Source organism: Adiantum capillus-veneris, chromosome 16, assembly GCF_014529385.1.
Source record: "Adiantum capillus-veneris isolate H3 chromosome 16, ASM1452938v2, whole genome shotgun sequence".
In the NCBI taxonomy this organism is placed as follows: Eukaryota; Viridiplantae; Streptophyta; class Polypodiopsida; order Polypodiales; family Pteridaceae; genus Adiantum; species Adiantum capillus-veneris.
Window position 1 is genome coordinate 70,643,366 of NC_140946.1, and position 17,250 is coordinate 70,660,615.

At 42.8% G+C, this 17,250-nt stretch overlaps 1 protein-coding gene across 1 annotated transcript in view; it reads right to left on the reverse strand.

The window, feature by feature from the left end:
- The window catches only part of LOC147439249 (uncharacterized), a 31,344-nt gene extending 28,819 nt beyond the window's left edge, over positions 1-2,525 (reverse strand). Inside the window, exon 1 of the mRNA XM_086485118.1 lies at positions 2,009-2,525. Within this exon, the coding sequence (XP_086341244.1) occupies positions 2,009-2,406 (398 nt within the window). The 5' untranslated portion in view covers positions 2,407-2,525. The remainder of the gene's footprint in view (positions 1-2,008) is intronic.
- Positions 2,526-17,250: the final 14,725 nt, after the last annotated feature.

Sequence of the window (17,250 nt, forward strand, 5' to 3'; positions counted from 1 at the left end):
TCTATTGGCGGAGACTCAAGAAGGATGTGGACGACTTTGAACGCAGGTGCTTGGTATGCCAGAAGGTCAAGTTTGACAGGCATAAGCAAAGGGATGATTACAGCCTTTGCCCATACCCACTCGCCCCTGGGAAAGTATTGCAATGGATTTCATTTTTGAACTCTAGTGAACACAGAGTGGTCACAATGGTATTTGGACTATTATTGATAGATTTAGCAAGCAGACTCATTTCATTCCAGTGAAGAAAACAATCAAGCTGGATCACTTAGCGAGACTGTTTGTGGCCCAGATTTTTAGATTACATGGCATGCCTAAGACGATTGTCTCCGGCAGGGACCCCAGATTTACGAGTTTCTTTTGGAAGGCAATTTGGGACTTTAGTTGTTGGTTTCTTTCCCTTGATTTTTATTTAATTTTTGCGATGCCCATGTTGAAGTGATCAATGGTCGGCGGACATTGTATGGCGAGTGTGAAACGACCGATGGCCGAGAGTTTCACTAGCAGCAATGCAAGCCAGGTCGCCACGAGATAGTTGGGCCGATTGGCACTGGAATCCGAGTAGTAAAAGGGTGGCTAGGCTCAGTTCAAAGTCATTTAGGCCCCACGCGACACTTTAATCGATGAAGGCGAGAGAGGAGGTTGATTTTGATCATTAAGCGACTACACTGCGTGTGTATGTCATATGAGTAGTGAATGCAGGTTCTCAGCTCTAATGGAAAGCTTGCCTTCGCCTCTGTTCTTTGTAGCACGATGATTTTGCTCTCGTGCACCTCTCTCCCCTTATGAATACAGAATCATGATGCCCAGCTCAAGGGCTATTCATCTGTATGTATGATTTTGTGAGTTCATGCACGATTGCCGAGGCAAAGGCCTCTTGCACATGTACCAGATTAGTTGATTGCTAATCTGCAGCAAGTACAGGTTGATTAGGAGAGATTTGTCGCGAGAATCCTCGTCCAAATCAAAGGGCAAGTAGCCGTACAGGTGCGGGGACTCGAGGGCTTGCTACAAATGCGACAGCATGCAGAATGGAGCCCAAACGAGAGAATTGCAGCTTGCTGTAATTTTCTGAAGGTTTAGGGTTTCAACCCTTTCCGATGCCAAAAAGTCCCACTAGCTTTGGAGAAGCTAGGAAACTGCGAAACAGGTGTTTCGGTGCATTTTAGAGGCGAAAAACAGAGATTTCAACGTGCTGTATTTTCTCGTCGCGTTTGTCAAAGTGCTCTAATGTGCACAGGAAGTCACCTAGTGCATGGGGAGTTTGTCTGTGAAGCCTTCTTCTGTTATTATGCTGCCAAAATTGGGCCAGAGTAGGCCATTTTCAGCCCAATAAAAGTGGGACAGCATGCAAAAGTCGTGATTTGTTTTGCAGTGTTGAATTCCAGTCACAAGTTTATTTGTGAAGTTCTTTTGTGTAGTAAAGTGCAGATAAAGTTAATTAATGTAAGATCGGGTGAAAGCCAAAGTCTACCGTCTTTTAGTGAGTCTACGGGCCGGTTTCAGCCAGAGCACTGCTGCAGTCAAGGACTGCGTAAGGTAGCACGATCTTGCGCCATATGAAGCTCTTATCCTCGTAAAACTCCCAAAACTAACTAGTGGTGCACCCCACCGGAAGAGCACTCAGGCTGGATCACCATCCATATTGAGAGCACTTCATGCACAAACGACGGGACAAAAGATTGAATCAGCCAAAGAAAACACATACTCTCACCACTTACACATAAACAAGAAAGGGGTCATGTTGTTAAATGCTCCTACTAATAATACCTTGCTTGCCAAAGGACATAAAATATTGGCTAATAATACAATCCTCATACCTAGTGTATGGAAGATTTCTATGCCTTTAAACATCAAGCTTTATGTAGCTCTAACACAGCAAGGTGCCAAAGGCATGTACGATAGAATCATAAAAACGTGGGTGCAGAATGACAGACATAACCACTATCAAACAAGGTTACCATGAAAGGATGCAGAAATGAGCAGCAAGAGCAAAAGGCAGATATCTTACTTGCGTAGAGCAGGAGCCATCTTATTTGTAAGGGTACCGGCAACAATCATGCAGTCTGATTGGCGAGGACTAGGTCGAAATATGATACCAAAACGGTCAAGGTCATAGCGGGCAGCACCTGTGTGCATCATCTCAACAGCGCAGCAAGCAAGTCCAAATGTCATCGGCCAGATGGATCCCTTCCTAGCCCAGTTCATGAGCGCATCTACTTTGGAGATCACAAAATCTGCAGGTTTGGACAGGCCCGTAGGTGGACCAGCAGAAGGGGTGACAACCGAGGGCACTTCTGCCATAGACGGGGAGCCTGTGTGTAGAAAATGTTGAGTAGTAGATGCAGCTTGAATCAGTCGAGGATTCATAGCTGCTGCCATCGCCTTGCGCGCAGCCAAGGTAGCCATTTCTTCGAGAGTCGGTGTCTATTGGTCTGGCCAAGGTTGTTTTATATGAAGATATGGTGAGGCCGCAGGGGTCAAAAGCGGCTTTACAGAATTAAAGAACGTAACCCAATGTGTGCTCTCTTCGTCCTAATAGAGAAAGAGTAGCAGGAGGCCAAAAAAAGATAGAGAATAGAGACTATGAGAGAGACAGAGAGAGAGAGAGAGAGAGATTCTATAAACAAGCACATCATTGAGGGGAGTTTTTTCAAACAAAATAAGAAATTATATTCTACAACACAAAAATTTTACAAGTTACATTACATTATCATCAAAAATGTTTTGGAATATACCTACATAGCACTCGTAGTCGTGCTATTTTAACACGATCAAGGCATTGGGGTGGAGCTCAACGCATTTCTCTTAAATCTATTTTCGGATTCTAACTAAAGTAAATCTTATAGTCCAAGCTCTAGTTTCCAAAGCATGAGCCTAACATTAGCAAAGAATCGAGGAACTCGATGTAGATCGTGTCCAACTCTTTGTCAATACCTTGTTGTTGGGAAAACAAAAGCAATTGGCACCTTTATAGCAATGTCTCCCAATAGCACTCCAAACACAAATTCAACACCACAAACCTTATCAAAAGAACTATCACGACACCACAACCCGAAGGCAAGTGATACCGTGGGAATTTATAAGAACACGTCCACCCCAAAACACCAGCATGGAAATTAGGAAGCACCTGCCCTGGCACGGAATTAGAGCACACTCCAACCAATGCACTTGAGGAAAAGAGCTTCTCCCCTCACCAAATGATTCTTCAAAACTACAATTTCGAAGTGCACAAACCAAGCGAGCTTCCACAACTTGCCCTACACCAAACTGTCTGCGGGCTGCCATATCCTGCACCTTGCGGAATATAGATTGTATCTCCCTAACCTAAAGTCCAAAAAGGGATACTTTCAAGCCTGAAAAATTCTCTGTATTTTTTGCTGCAAAAATTTTGAAGACCATAAATTTCAAATCTATCCACCTCTATGTACAAAATTGGCGTGAACAGCAAGCTACCATGGTACGACTACGCGTAGGAAAGGCTACTCGAGGGCAAAAGTGGCATCAAAAAGCATGGAGGAGGCAAAGATCCAAAACCTGCAAAACTCTAAAAAAAAATTAACTTCTTTATGTTTGTACATGAGTTTTATTTATATACAAGTCATACTTCAGAAAACTCACCAATTGATGCTAGTCAAGTGACTTGCACTACATGTACATATGCTTGCTAAAGCAAGCTAAAAAGCCTACACAAAAAAAATCCTACATACACTTTTGACACACGGTGTCATGTCCATATGTACAAATTTACAAAAAATGGAGTGTCCAAAATGCGCGCAACATAGCTTGCCAAACCCCCAATCGGCTAAAGCATGCATGCTGAGAGTAGTAGCATAAACATGTTGTCCACCTGGATCAAAAGGACAAAGAACACAAACTCCAACTTCAAGATTTGATCTCAACCATAATAAGGCTCTCAATATAAAAGTATGAACCATAGGTATCATCCACCCTTTTTTGAAGCAAAATTTGTTATCCACAAATGCCACATGTGGACTCTCATTTATCATCATAGGATGCCATTAATCTGGCAATATCTTCTCTAGCATGCCATAAACTATAGGAGAAACCATAATATCCTCATCAGTCATGCATAACCAAATCATTTACGTTGACTTCTATAAAGCACCCATCCATTCCAACCACACGATGCTTGATAGGTAATCCATCTTCCATACATATCTTAGGCTCTTGAACAAGAGGATCAAGCAAGGTAGCATCAACATCATCGTCACCCATATCCTCTAACACCTCAATATTCTCTTTGTCAATTAAGGCACGGCTACCCATACCATCATACACATCATGAAGTTCCTCATCGATAGGGTTCTCATCATCAACAACACAAGTAGTATCCATGCTTGAGAATCCTCTTCATTAGCATCATAATATCCATGTGGACACCTCCATCAATTTTATCTATCTCATCATTTACATTCACCTTTGGAGAAACGTCAACCTTGGCATGTGTAGCGACAGCAAATTGCTTAAACAACAAGGATGGCATGATGCAAGCACTTTTCTTCATTTCTTTATTCTTAACGCATGCTTCTTGTACCTCTTTAAAAGAAGTAATATCACAAAAAATTTCATTGAAGTATTCTTAATATCCTCTCTAGCTTCCATTCCTTATGATTTGTAACTTAAATTGTAATGTCTTTGGTCTTTTAAGCTCAACCTTCAATCTCAAATTAGCCCTCAAACTTTGCTTAAATATGCTTGATCTAAGCACAAGAGGGGGGAACCTCATTTACCAAAGCAACACACCACCTCTTCCACAAATCATTAAACTGCTTCACAAAGGCATCTACACTCTAGTCATCACCCTGTATAAGTCCTTCAATGGAATGCCATACATCCACTGGGTCCTCTACCTTATTATACTTTAATGCATGATAAGTCATCACTTGTGGAGGTTGGGATGATTTCAACCAAGACTGATACTCATCAAACCATGTCTTTGCATCCTCTTTTAAGCAAAACAACAAAATCTTCAGGATGTGCATTGGATCTTTCCTTATTTGCAATCAGACAAGCAAACTACATCTTTTCAATGAATTCATCAGCATCCTCACCTACATAAACATAGAAACTTGGAAACTCTACCATCATAGCTATCTCAAAGTTGTCAATCGAAGGTCGCTTGATGAAGATCCTCAATGGCGGGCACCAAAACACTGTTGGGAAGACAAAAGCAAGGGGTACCTCTATAGCAATGTCTCCCAATACACAAATTCAACACCACAAACTTTATCGAAATAACTCCCACAACACCAAAACTCAAAGGCAAGCGATCCCTTGGGAATTTACAAGCACACGCCCACCCAAAAGACCACCATGGAACTAGGAAGCACCTTCTTTGGCATGGAATTATACCACACGTCAACCAATGCACTTGAGAAAAAGAGCTTCCCCCCTCACCAAATGATTCTTCAAAACTAAAATTTTGAAGTGCACAAACAAAGCAAGCTTTCACAACTTACCCTACACCAAATTGTATGTGGGCTGCTATATATTGTACCCTGTGGGAAATCGACTATATCTCCCAAACCACAACTCCAAAAGGTATGATTTCAAGCCTCCAAAATTCTCTTTTTTTTTTGCAACAAAAGTTTTAAAGACCAAAATTCTCAAATCTATGCACCTCTATGTGCAAAGTTGGCGCGAACAGCAAGCTGCCATGGCTTGACTACACATAGGAAAGGCTAGTCAAGAGCAAAAAAGTGCATCAAAAAGCATGGAGGAGGCACAACGATCCAAGACCTGCAAAAGACTGATATTTTTTATGTTTGTACATGAGTTTTATCTATATAAAAGTCATACTTCAAAAAACTCACTAATGGCCACTTATGACAACTTGTCAGCTGGTGCTAGTTAAGCAACTTGCACTACATGTACATGCGCGGGACATGCACTTTGCTAAAGCAAGTTGAAAATCCCACCAAAAAGATTCTACATACCCTTTTGACACATGGCGTCATGTCCATATGTACAAATTTACAAAAAATGGAGAGTCCAAAATGCAACGTCTTCCCCACCTAGCGTAACTTTCTTCGATTGCACCAGATTATGGCCATCCCCACTGAGTAGGTAGAAATTATAAAGAATAAGAGTCTTTACACTTAATGTTGACAGTTTTGTGAGCCATTTTTTTGGCTACTGAGAAAAAAAGACAACGTTAGTGTTCAAAGCTTAAAAAGTGTGTGTGTGTGTGTGTGTGTGTTGAGAGAGAGAGAGAGAGAGAGTCCCAATTTGAAGTCTCTTCAAATGAAACTCCCTTCGCCTCTGGGGGAAAAGAAAGCGATTGTTGATTAGAGAGAGAGAGAGAGAGAGAGAGAGAGAGAGAGAGAGAGAGAGAGAGAGAGAGAGAATAAACACATCACTGAGAAAAGATTTTCCGAACAAAAGTTTCTCTATAGCATTTAAAATGATAGGAAGACAAATAAACAATAACACAAAAACCATACAAAATAAACTATAGTGCCAAAAATAGAGCCATAGAAAGAGAGAGAGAGAGAGAGAGAGAGAGAGAGAGAGAGAGAGAGAGAGAGAGAGAGAGAGAGAGAGAGAGAGAGAGAGACCACTCTTGAAGCTACTATGGAGAAGCTTTCCACTTGGCCTCCTCCCTCCCAAGAATCCATTCTCTTAACCTTGAAAGGTGCCCTTAACCTTTCCACTTGATCAACATCTTCTTTGAGGTCTTTTCGGATTGTCGTGATGTTAAACTTTCTTTGCAGTACTTTCACCACCCCATATCCTAGGGTGACCGTTTGTTAGGGTAAAGGTGTTACACCTCTGCCCATGGCCAGCGGCTGCTTACCCACGGCCGGACGAATCCGCCCATTGTGTGTACACCTATTCCTTTATTCTTCATATACCAAAAAGAATAAGGAGCTCTTCTTCTGCTTGAGGGAAGCTCCACCCACATGCTGTGTTGCTCTTCTTTTCCTTGCACTGTGCACACACATGCATCCACGCACTCATCAACTGGTGTTAGAGCTTGGCAATCGAAGCTTGGCAGCATCAGATGAGAGGTGATTTGGCGCGATTGTAGTAGAGATGGTTTGGTTTCTTCGAGAGGAGGTGATCCGGGGCGTAGATGGAGCCTTCTTTATCCCGAGCCTGTCGGCTTCCCCCTCTCTCATCGCATGTGCATCTCCTCTTGAGTGGCATGGAGTCTTGAGGAGGATTTGGGTAACATAAGTAGAGAAGGCCATTGTTGAAAAAAAGGAGCAAAATCGGCAATTAGGGGATCTGCAGTAGCAAGTGGAAACGAGCATTGAAATCGAGCTCAGTAGTGCTAGGTACTGGAATCCATAGCACTGGACAATCAATTGAGAAAGCAGCATTGAACATTAGCTCTGAAGCAAACAGAGAAAAACTATGTATGTGTGCACGCACACACACACACAAATGCTCGATATGGGAGAGAGGAACGAGAGATAGAGAGAGAGCTTGGAAGCTCTCTTGGTCGCAGAGAAAAGAGAGAGGGTGCATTGCTCTCGGAAAGAGCGTGTGTGTTCACATACACACACATGTTGTCTTTCGGCCACCAACTCTAGCTGTTGGAATTAGGGTTGCAGGAAAACACACACAACTTGGAGAAGACGAAGGAAGCTCAAGGCACACAAAAGAGAGTGTATTACTTAGTGTGCAATGTAAAGATCATATAGCCCTAGAGTGATGGGCGTATATAAAATGCACAGTAGAAAGCACCTCCTAGTGAGGGGAAAAATGCCCCGGTAGTCCTAAGTGCGTTCACACACATCACTACCACAGTGAATGAGAGCTGGCACATAGAGTATAGAGAAGTTCCATGTCCTGAGGACATGATTAGTCCACAAAGGGGAGTAAGCCCAAACCTTTGCGGAAATCTTTGAGCTTCTCATGAGAAAATGCCTTTGTGAAAATATGTGCAAAGTTGTCTTGTGTTGGCACATAAGCCAAGTTGATCTCTCTTGCTGAGAGCCTTTCCCTGACATAGTGGTAATGCACCTCAATGTGCTGTATGCGAGCATGAAAAATTGGGTTCCTCGCAACTACCAATGCACTCTGTCTGTTAGTGTAGATAGTGTTGGCAGTGTCCTGTCCAACACCCAAATCAGTCCCATAAGGCGTCTGAGCCATACACACTCAATTGTAGCTATGAAGACTGCCATGTACTCAGCCTCACAACTGGAATTGTCCACGGTATGTTGCTTCTTTCTCAACCATGACATGCATGAGCTGCCGAGCATGAAACAAAAACCACTTGTGGACACTCGAGTGTCAAAAACAACCAACCCAATTTGAGTCCAAAAAAGCATGTAAATCTGGCAGCAATGATCCCTCTTGATGGAAACGCATCTTCTTTTTGCCTTTATCACCAAAATTCCCATACAAAGTGCTGCCAACAAAAGCATTAGGAACATAAGATTTTTCACTCGCAGAAGAACTATGAGAAATGGCTACATTGCTATTACCACCTTTTCTTTGAGCAGCAATAAATGCATGTTCATTTGCACGTTGTTTAGCCTTGCTTTTTTGGAAAGTGACTCTTGCAACAACAATGTGCATAATGCATCAAACTTGAGAACTTCTAGATTTCCTTGGGTCATAAGTCTCCAAGTACTAGCAAAAGTCTGGTACGAATGTGGCAAAGCATCAAGAACAGTCTGCACAAGAAGGGAACTGTAAAAAATGACTGCCTACATAAATAAGTTGCTCATTTATATCCTTGACACTATCAAGGATAGTGTTTAGTTCATCTTCCTCATGCATAATCTTTGACTCCTGCTCTTTGCGCAACAATGCAATTTTTGCCTCATTGCAACTTGCATAAAGACCAGCCAGAATATCCCAAGCCTGTTTTGCATATTTTGATGAATGAATGTGAGGAGTAATACTGCGCTTCATAGAAAATGCTAGCAATGAATGAGCGTGTGCAGCTCTTACATCCCAATGAGCTTGCTCAGCCGTAGGCAAAACAATTCTCACAGCAGCAATCCTTGCAACAAAACCTGCAACATCCTCAACATCTCCTGTATCCATAGAACCAAGACGTACATCAATGCCCTACACAATATTCCAAACGCCCTTTGACACAAGGACATGTTGCATCATATAAGCCCACATAGGGTAATTGTCCCAAAAAAAAAACTATCCTCAACAGCAAACATCTTGAACACATCTGTGTTGTTGTCAGCCATGGAAAATGTTGCACCTAATGTGAAAACTTCCCAAAAAGAGGAGAAACAAAGCGAGAACAACACGTGCTATATAGCACAAACTGCAGAAGACTATAAGAGTGGAAATAGAGGTCGAAACGAGCCCAAATGAAATTTCTGAGGAGAACGAGTTCAACAAGCTCGCCCGAAGTATTTGTCAACCTCTTGACGCTCGCCAAAGCTCACAGAAATTGGAGGAATTGAGTAGGCATGTGCTAGAGCTGCTAGCGACTAAGCCCGGGAGGAAGTGAGCAGGCGTGTGCTATAGCTGCTAAAGCGACTAAGCCCAGGAGGACGTTGTTGGGGTATAAAGCCCAATGTGGTCGCCCAGGTAAGTGGGCGGGCCGCCAGGTATGTACACATATTCTTTTGTAAAAACCTAATAAGAACTCGCTATGCTCTACACATTACAGTAGAGCGAGTTCACCATATCGTCGTGCTCTTCTTCTCGCACTCTCTCTCGCGTCGCACTTCCGCTCGTACTCCTTCAACTGGTATCAGAGCTCAGATGGAGGCTCGTGGCAGCACTGCAGGAGGCTAGAGTCACCAACTCAGATTGGAGTGAAACTCGATAGGCGAAGACACGGCCCCAAATCTCGTGGGCAAGCCCGAAGGGCTTGGAGTTGTCAGAATTTCATTCTGAGGTCATCTCGGCCACCGTTCGGCTTCGACAAAGGTCTGCGCAGGCCATTTTCGACTACGTGGTCTCGGCGGGTGCAGATCCGCCGACTCTGCAAATTTGGGGTTTTCGGCCTACGACTGCAGGTGTTGAGGATATCGACACTCCCAGAGTGTTGATTTGTGGCTGTCTACACATCGAAGGACGGCTCACAGTTCTTGGAGGCGTGTCACATATGACACGGGCGCATCTACACACAGACTGTAGGTGACATCCACTAGTTCATCAGGTAGCTTGTGTTTGCTGCTTGATATTCCAGATTTCATCCTGACATTGCAGGTACTTCCACATGGGATGTATTGTCAGAGATGATGTATGTTTGTTGAGGGTTTGCTGGCTGTGAGTCACGCAGCAAACAACCGCCGCAGCGGTTACAGCATATAGTGGGAAATTTGTGGATGTATGACTTTGTGGGAAGTCTATGTACTGTCAGATTTATTGCAGCCTTTGTTGAGGGTCGAGTGAGGTTTTATTGAGCTAGGGGATTCTCGAATGTTGAGATCCTTTCGGTGATACAGGTCTTGGAGCGATCCCTCGAGCACCCTTAGATAGGCAGCTAGGATGTATTGACTGTGAGTTAGACAGTTGGGATTGCATCTTTGCTTTACTGCCGTTAAGGCATTGTCACAGTCTATGCTTACAGGACAGTGACAGGACACTGAGAGACAGTACAGGTGCAGGACAGGTTTACCCGCAGCTTACAGTGTCAGAGAGACAGTGTTTTTTGAGCTGTTTTTTGGTCTGTTTTTGAGTACACCAGAGCCATTTTACAAAGGAGACTCTGCCGAAATTTATGCAGAATCTGAAGCTTTCTTGGTTCATTTGACAGGTTGATATTGGTTCAGAGGTCAGTTTACAGGGGAAACTGTGCCGAATTTTTCCCAGGAAAGTAAACCACTGTGAAGCGTAGCTATGGCTGGATCACAGGACACTGCTCTTTACAATATCAAGAAGTTGGATGGAACCAATTTCCCATTGTGGAAGAAGCAGATTTGGCACGTGTTGGTACAAAAGAAGCAGATAAAACCTATAAAGCTCAAGGGGATAAAACCACAAGATATGGACGAAGATGAATGGAGCGAAATGGATGAATTGGCACTTTCTACCATTATGCTGACTTTGGCAGAAAGCGTTTACTTCAATGTAGCAGACGAGATGTCGGCTTATCAAGCATGGTTAAAGCTGAGTGATCTTTATGAGAAGCAGAGTGCAGCTTCACAGGTATACTGGCTTAAGAAGCTTGTTGACTTGAAGATAAAAGAAGGGACACCTATGTCCAATCATCTGAATGAATTCAACACAATCTACAGTCAGTTGTCAGCTCAAGGTGTCAAGTTTGATGAACCTGTTAGAGCTATGTTCCTGTTGATCACATTGCCGGAAAGTTGGGACACTTTTCGCACAGCTTTGAGTAATTCTGCACCTCCAGATGGTTTGAACATAGCAGGTGTAGAAGGAAGTCTGCTTACTGAAGAAACCAATAGAAAGACAATGGACAAAGGCAAAGGAATAGCCTTAGTTGTTAGGGGAAGGACCAAAGAAAAGTACAAAGGTGGAAAGAGGAATCAGTCTCGTAGCAAGTCCCGCAGTGCTAAAGGCAAGAGTGACATAGAATGCTACCATTGTGGCAAGAAGGGTCACATGAAAAGAGACTGCAGAGAATGGAAAGCAGAAAAAGGCAAAGAGAAAGCTGAAGACCATGGTGAGAAGAACAAGTCCTCAGTGAAGATTCAAGAAATAAATGTGACAAACACTGTTGCAGTGGATGACAGTCTAGTGTCAGGAGACATCTACTTCTTGAAGAATACAATGGACTCAGCTCTTCTTACAGCATCTGATGGAAATGCACTGAGTGACTGGATTATAGACTCAGGGGCATCACTTCATGTGTCTCCAAACAAGGAGTGGTTTACCTCTTATGTGCCCACTAAAGATCATGTTCGGCTAGGCAATGGGCAGACATGTGAGATCTTAGGTGTTGGATATGTTCAATTGAAGTTTCAGAATGGCTCTTCTTTCACACTGAAGAATGTGAGACATGTTCCCGCAATTACAAAGAGCTTGATCAGCACAGGTTTACTTGATGATGCTGGCTACGTCACCACTTTTGGACAGAACATGTGGAAGATATCCAAGGGTTCTATGACAGTAGCACATGGAGTAAAGTCTAGAGGACTTTACATGATTTATGTATCAAATGTCTCTAAAAATGTAATCAATGTAACCGAGCAGCCGAACGTTTCTTTGTGGCATAGCCGGTTAGGACATATGTCCAAGAAGGGAATGGAAATCTTGTCTCGTTCTGGTTATTTGCCTGGCTTTTCATTTAATGATTTTGAATTCTGTGAACATTGTCTGTATGGTAAGCAAACACAACAGCCACATAAGCATAGAAGCAGTAGAAGAGATACACAGTTGGCACTTGTTCATAGTGATTTGTGTGGACCTATGCCTAACCTATCTCTAGGGGGAGCTTCTTACTTTATGACATTTATAGATGATTACTCGAGGAAAGTATGGGTTTACTTTCTCAAGCACAAGGATGAAGCGTTTAGTGTTTTCAAAACGTTCGTGACACTTGTAGAGAATCAGAGTGGCAAGAAGCTTAAATGCTTACGCACTCACAATGGTGGAGAGTATGTTTCAAAGGCCTTTCAGGACTTTTGTGAGTCAAAAGGTATAAAACGTGAACTTACTGCTCCTTACAATCCTCCTCAAAATGGTGTTGCTGAGAGGATGAATTGGACCATACAAGAGAAGGTCAGAAGTATGTTGTCTAATGCACAACTGCCAAATGGGTTTTGGGCTGAAGCTGTATCAACAACTGTTCATCTTGTAAATAGATCTCCTAGCAAGGTTTTGCAGAAGGATTCAGTGCCAGAGATGGTATGGTCAGGCAAAATGCCCTCATACAAGCATCTTAGAGTCTTTGGCTGTGAGGCATATACTCACGTTCCAAAGGAATTTAGGAACAAACTTGAGCCAAAGAGTAGAAAGTGCATCTTTCTAGGCTATGGTAATTCTGGTGAGATGGGGTACAGACTTTGGGATCCCGAATCCAGAAAGGTTGTCCGCAGCAATGATGTTCACTTTAATGAATCCAAATATCATTCTAAACCACAGAGGGTTGAGGAGATTAGAAGAGTTGTCTTCCAAGAAGATGGACCTGCACCTGCAAGACAAAATGTCAGGGCTCAAGAGGAGCAAGGACAGGATAGAGTGGAACCACAGGTTGTGGCTGAGCCTGAGCCACCTATTGTGCGTAGATCTGGACGTGTCACGCGACCTCCTGATAGGTTTGTTCCATCTATGAATTATGTCATGTTGACTGATTGCAATGAGCCTTCATGTTACAAGGAAGCAGTGCAAATGAAGGACTCCGGGAAGTGGCAATTGGCCATGCAGTCAGAGATGACAGCTCTGCATAAAAACCAGACATGGAAGCTAGTTAAATTACCACGGGGCAAAAAGGCTCTACCCTGTAAATGGGTTTACAGGTATAAGATCACTGCTCATGATAGTCAGCCAAAGTACAAAGCAAGGCTTGTTGCCAAGGGCTTTAAGCAAGAACAAGGCATTGAGTTTGATGAAGTCTTCTCTCCGGTGGTCAAGATGACTACATTGAGATGCTTTCTTGCATTGGTTGCCATATTAGATTTGGTGTTGCACCAAATGGATGTCAAGACAGCGTTCTTGCATGGTGATTTAGATGTGGAAATTTACATGCAGCAGCCAGAAGGGTTTGTTGAGAAAGGCAAGGAAGATTGGGTATGCCAGTTGTTAAAGAGTCTTTATGGCTTAAAACAATCACCGAGGACATGGTACCATAAATTCCACAAGTTTATGCTTTCTCAAGGCTACAAACGTAGTGAGTTCGATCACTGTCTATATACAAAGAGGGCTAAGGATGGCAGTTGGCTGATCCTTATTTTGTATGTGGATGACATGTTGATTGCTGGCAAGCACTTGGAAGAAATTTCAGCTTTGAAGTCAAAGATGGCAAAATTGTTTGACATGAAAGACATGGGTGAGGCAAGTCATATACTTGGTATGCGCATTGAGAGAGACAGATCAAAGAAGTTGATTTGGTTATCTCAAACAGAGTATATTGACAAGGTTTTGCAACGTTTCAATATGGAGAAGGGAAAGGCATTGAGTGTTCCATTGCCACCATATGTGAAACTTAGCAAACAAGATTGTCCTGTGTCTGAGGAAGAACAGGTTGAAATGGATAAGATTCCATATGCGTCTGCAGTGGGTAGTTTGATGTATGCAATGATTGCTACTCGCCCAGACATTGCATTTGCAGTGGGAGTAGTAAGTCGATACATGTCAAACCCAGGCAAGAAACATTGGGAGGCAGTGAAAGGAATATTGAGATACCTGAAAGCTACAAAGAGTATGCGTATATGCTATGGGAGTCAGGAGCTAAGTGTAAAGGGTTTTACAGACTCAGATTATGCAGGTGACTTAGACAACCGAAGGTCTACATCAGGGTATGTCTTTACATTGGCTGGTGGAGCAGTATCATGGCGTTCTAGATTACAAGATTGTGTTACTCAGTCTACTACAGAGGCTGAATATGTTGCAGCATCAGAGGCATGCAAAGAATCAATTTGGCTTAATCGACTAGTAACAGATTTGGGAATCAAAGAAGAGATGCCTGTGTTATATTGTGATAGTCAAAGTGCTATACAATTAGCTCGCAATCCAGTTTATCACTCAAAGACAAAGCATGTGGATGTGAAGTATCATTTCATCAGGGAAATGCTCGAGGATAAGCAACTTCAGCTTGTCAAAGTTCACACCACAGAAAATCCTGCTGATCTACTTACAAAAGGACTTCCCTCAAAGAGCTTTGCACATTTTCGCAAGCAGTTAGGTGTAGGGTAGTACATCACTTCTCTACATCTCTTGTATATTAGCTTGTATAGTAGCTTCTCTCACACTTAAAGTACCACATTGGACTTTAAGTGGGAGGTTGTTGGGGTATAAAGCCCAATGTGGTCTCCCAGGTAAGTGGGCGGGCCGCCAGGTATGTACACATATTCTTTTGTAAAAACCTAATAAGAACTCACTATGCTCTACACATTACAGTAGAGCGAGTTCACCATATCGTCGTGCTCTTCTTCTCGCACTCTCTCTCGCGTCGCACTTCTGCTCGTACTCCTTCAGACGCAACCTGCTTTGATACTAATTGTTGGAATTAGGGTTGTAGGAAAACACACACGGCTTGGAGAAGATGAAGCTCAAGGCACACAACAGAGAGTGTATTACTTAGTGTGCAATGTAAAGATTAGATAGCCCTAGAGTGATGGGAGTATATACAATGCATGGCGAAAAAACCTCCTAGTGAGTGAAAAAATGTCATGGTGGTCCTAAGTGTGTTCACACACATCACTAACACATGTATATGGTAACACTAGCGCAAAGTGAGAATAATTTGTGGAGATTCTCGGCATCAACTATAGGCATCATCATTTTGGATTCATCGATTCTTCGCCGATGACATCTAGCTATCCTTGGTCTCAAGCGAGAATGAGAGCAAGTTTAGACTCTCCTTCCACGTAGCCTCGACATTGATGATTCTTCTCCAACATCCCTTGGCTCTTGATGTCAAGGAGATTTGACATCTCTTGGCATAGATGGAGCGGATTGGCTCCAAAGGCTATTTTTTCTTGGCTTTGCATCGACTCAACGATTTGGCATAACAAGAGTGAGAGAGAGCGGTTTGGCATAGCAAGAGTGAGAGAGAGCGGTTTTTTCCTCAACTTTGACATAACAAGAGTGAGAGAGAGCGGTTTGGCTCTACTTTGACGTAGCCTCGACATCGGCTACCTTCCTCTGACATAGCCTCGTCCGGAGCAGCTTTTCTCAGACGGAATCTCCCCATCATCCCGACCTTGACATAGTAGGAGGCGGATCGAGAGAGAGCAGCATCGGATCTCCTCTAGCCCGCATTTGAAGCGACTCGGCTCTGACGTTGTCTCCTCATTGACCCCCCTTGATGGTGATTTTGGCTTCAACAATTCTCCCTTTCATGCTTCATTGACATACATCCCCAACATATACAACTCCAAAAGACCATTCCAAAGCGGATTTCCCGCAAGCGAGTTTGGCTCCTGGACGGTGTTTACGGCAACAGATGGCTAGTTGTTCTATGTGTTTGATATTCGATATATGAGTTTTTTTATCGATGAGGTAGTGTGTAAGATTCCAGTGTTGATTATGCGGCGGTGTTGTGCTTGTGTATGACTATGTGGGTCACTTCAAAGAGTAACTTCAACATGGTTTTTTGTGGTTTTGCTATGTATGCATATGTGGATATAGCTTGAGCTAGTTATAGCTCGCAAGTGGCAGATTCACAGGTTTACAAGGTTTTTGGACATGTACAATTGTCCATAGAGCCAGTCATCAGGAGTGAGCTAGATTGCTAGGCTTTTGGTAGTTTATGTATACCAAATGTGGATTTGTCTATTGAGACACTGAGTGTCTGTTCATGGTTTATGCGGTTTTGGTGAGATTTTTGAGATTTTGCTCAAGGTTCAAGAAAAATTCTGCTGATTTTTTCTCAAATTCTTGCCATGCTTTGTGAGTATTTGCAATTTACTCTCTAATGGTTTAGTGGTTGAGTATGACTCCCACTGGTAGTGATTGAGTTTTAACTCTCACTTTGACAAGATTTGTCAGTTTTTGACACATATTAGTGTTCTTGTATCCATTTTTGTAGGAGTGAGAGTTGCATATGCTCGTGTGGCTATGGATTATACGCAATCACAGGGTTTACAAGCTCTACAAATTTTTGGATTTTTGTCCGATCTTTGCAGACAGTTTTCTTGTGGGATGCGTTTTGAGCATTGTGTTTGCTCATTGCTTGCATATATGGTTATGCGCTTTACGCTCGGTTGAGCTATTTGTCCGAGATGGGGCTCACTTGGTTTGGTGATGTTGTTTATGCCTACAGATTGTGGAATTTACAATGTATATTTATTATAGAGCCGTTTTACACATATATGAGCATTGATTTTGATGCAATTTTCATGTTTATAATGATGTAGTGGTCGAGTGCTCTCCCACTTTGTTGCCAGTTTGGCACGGTTTATGGTTGAGTTTTTGCTACACTGTATACTTATTGTAGAGCCATTTTACACATATGTAAGCATTGATTTTGATGCGGTTGATCATGTTTATGATTGATGCAGTGGTCGAGTGCTCTCCCACTTTGTTGCCATTTTGGCACAGTTTATGGCTGAGATTTTGCTTGAGTTTTTGCCATTTTGGCACGGTTTATGGTTGAGTTTTTGCTTAGTTTATGGGGGAGACTGCCAGAGTTCTCCCAGGATTTTTCTTGCATTTTTCGCCATAGTT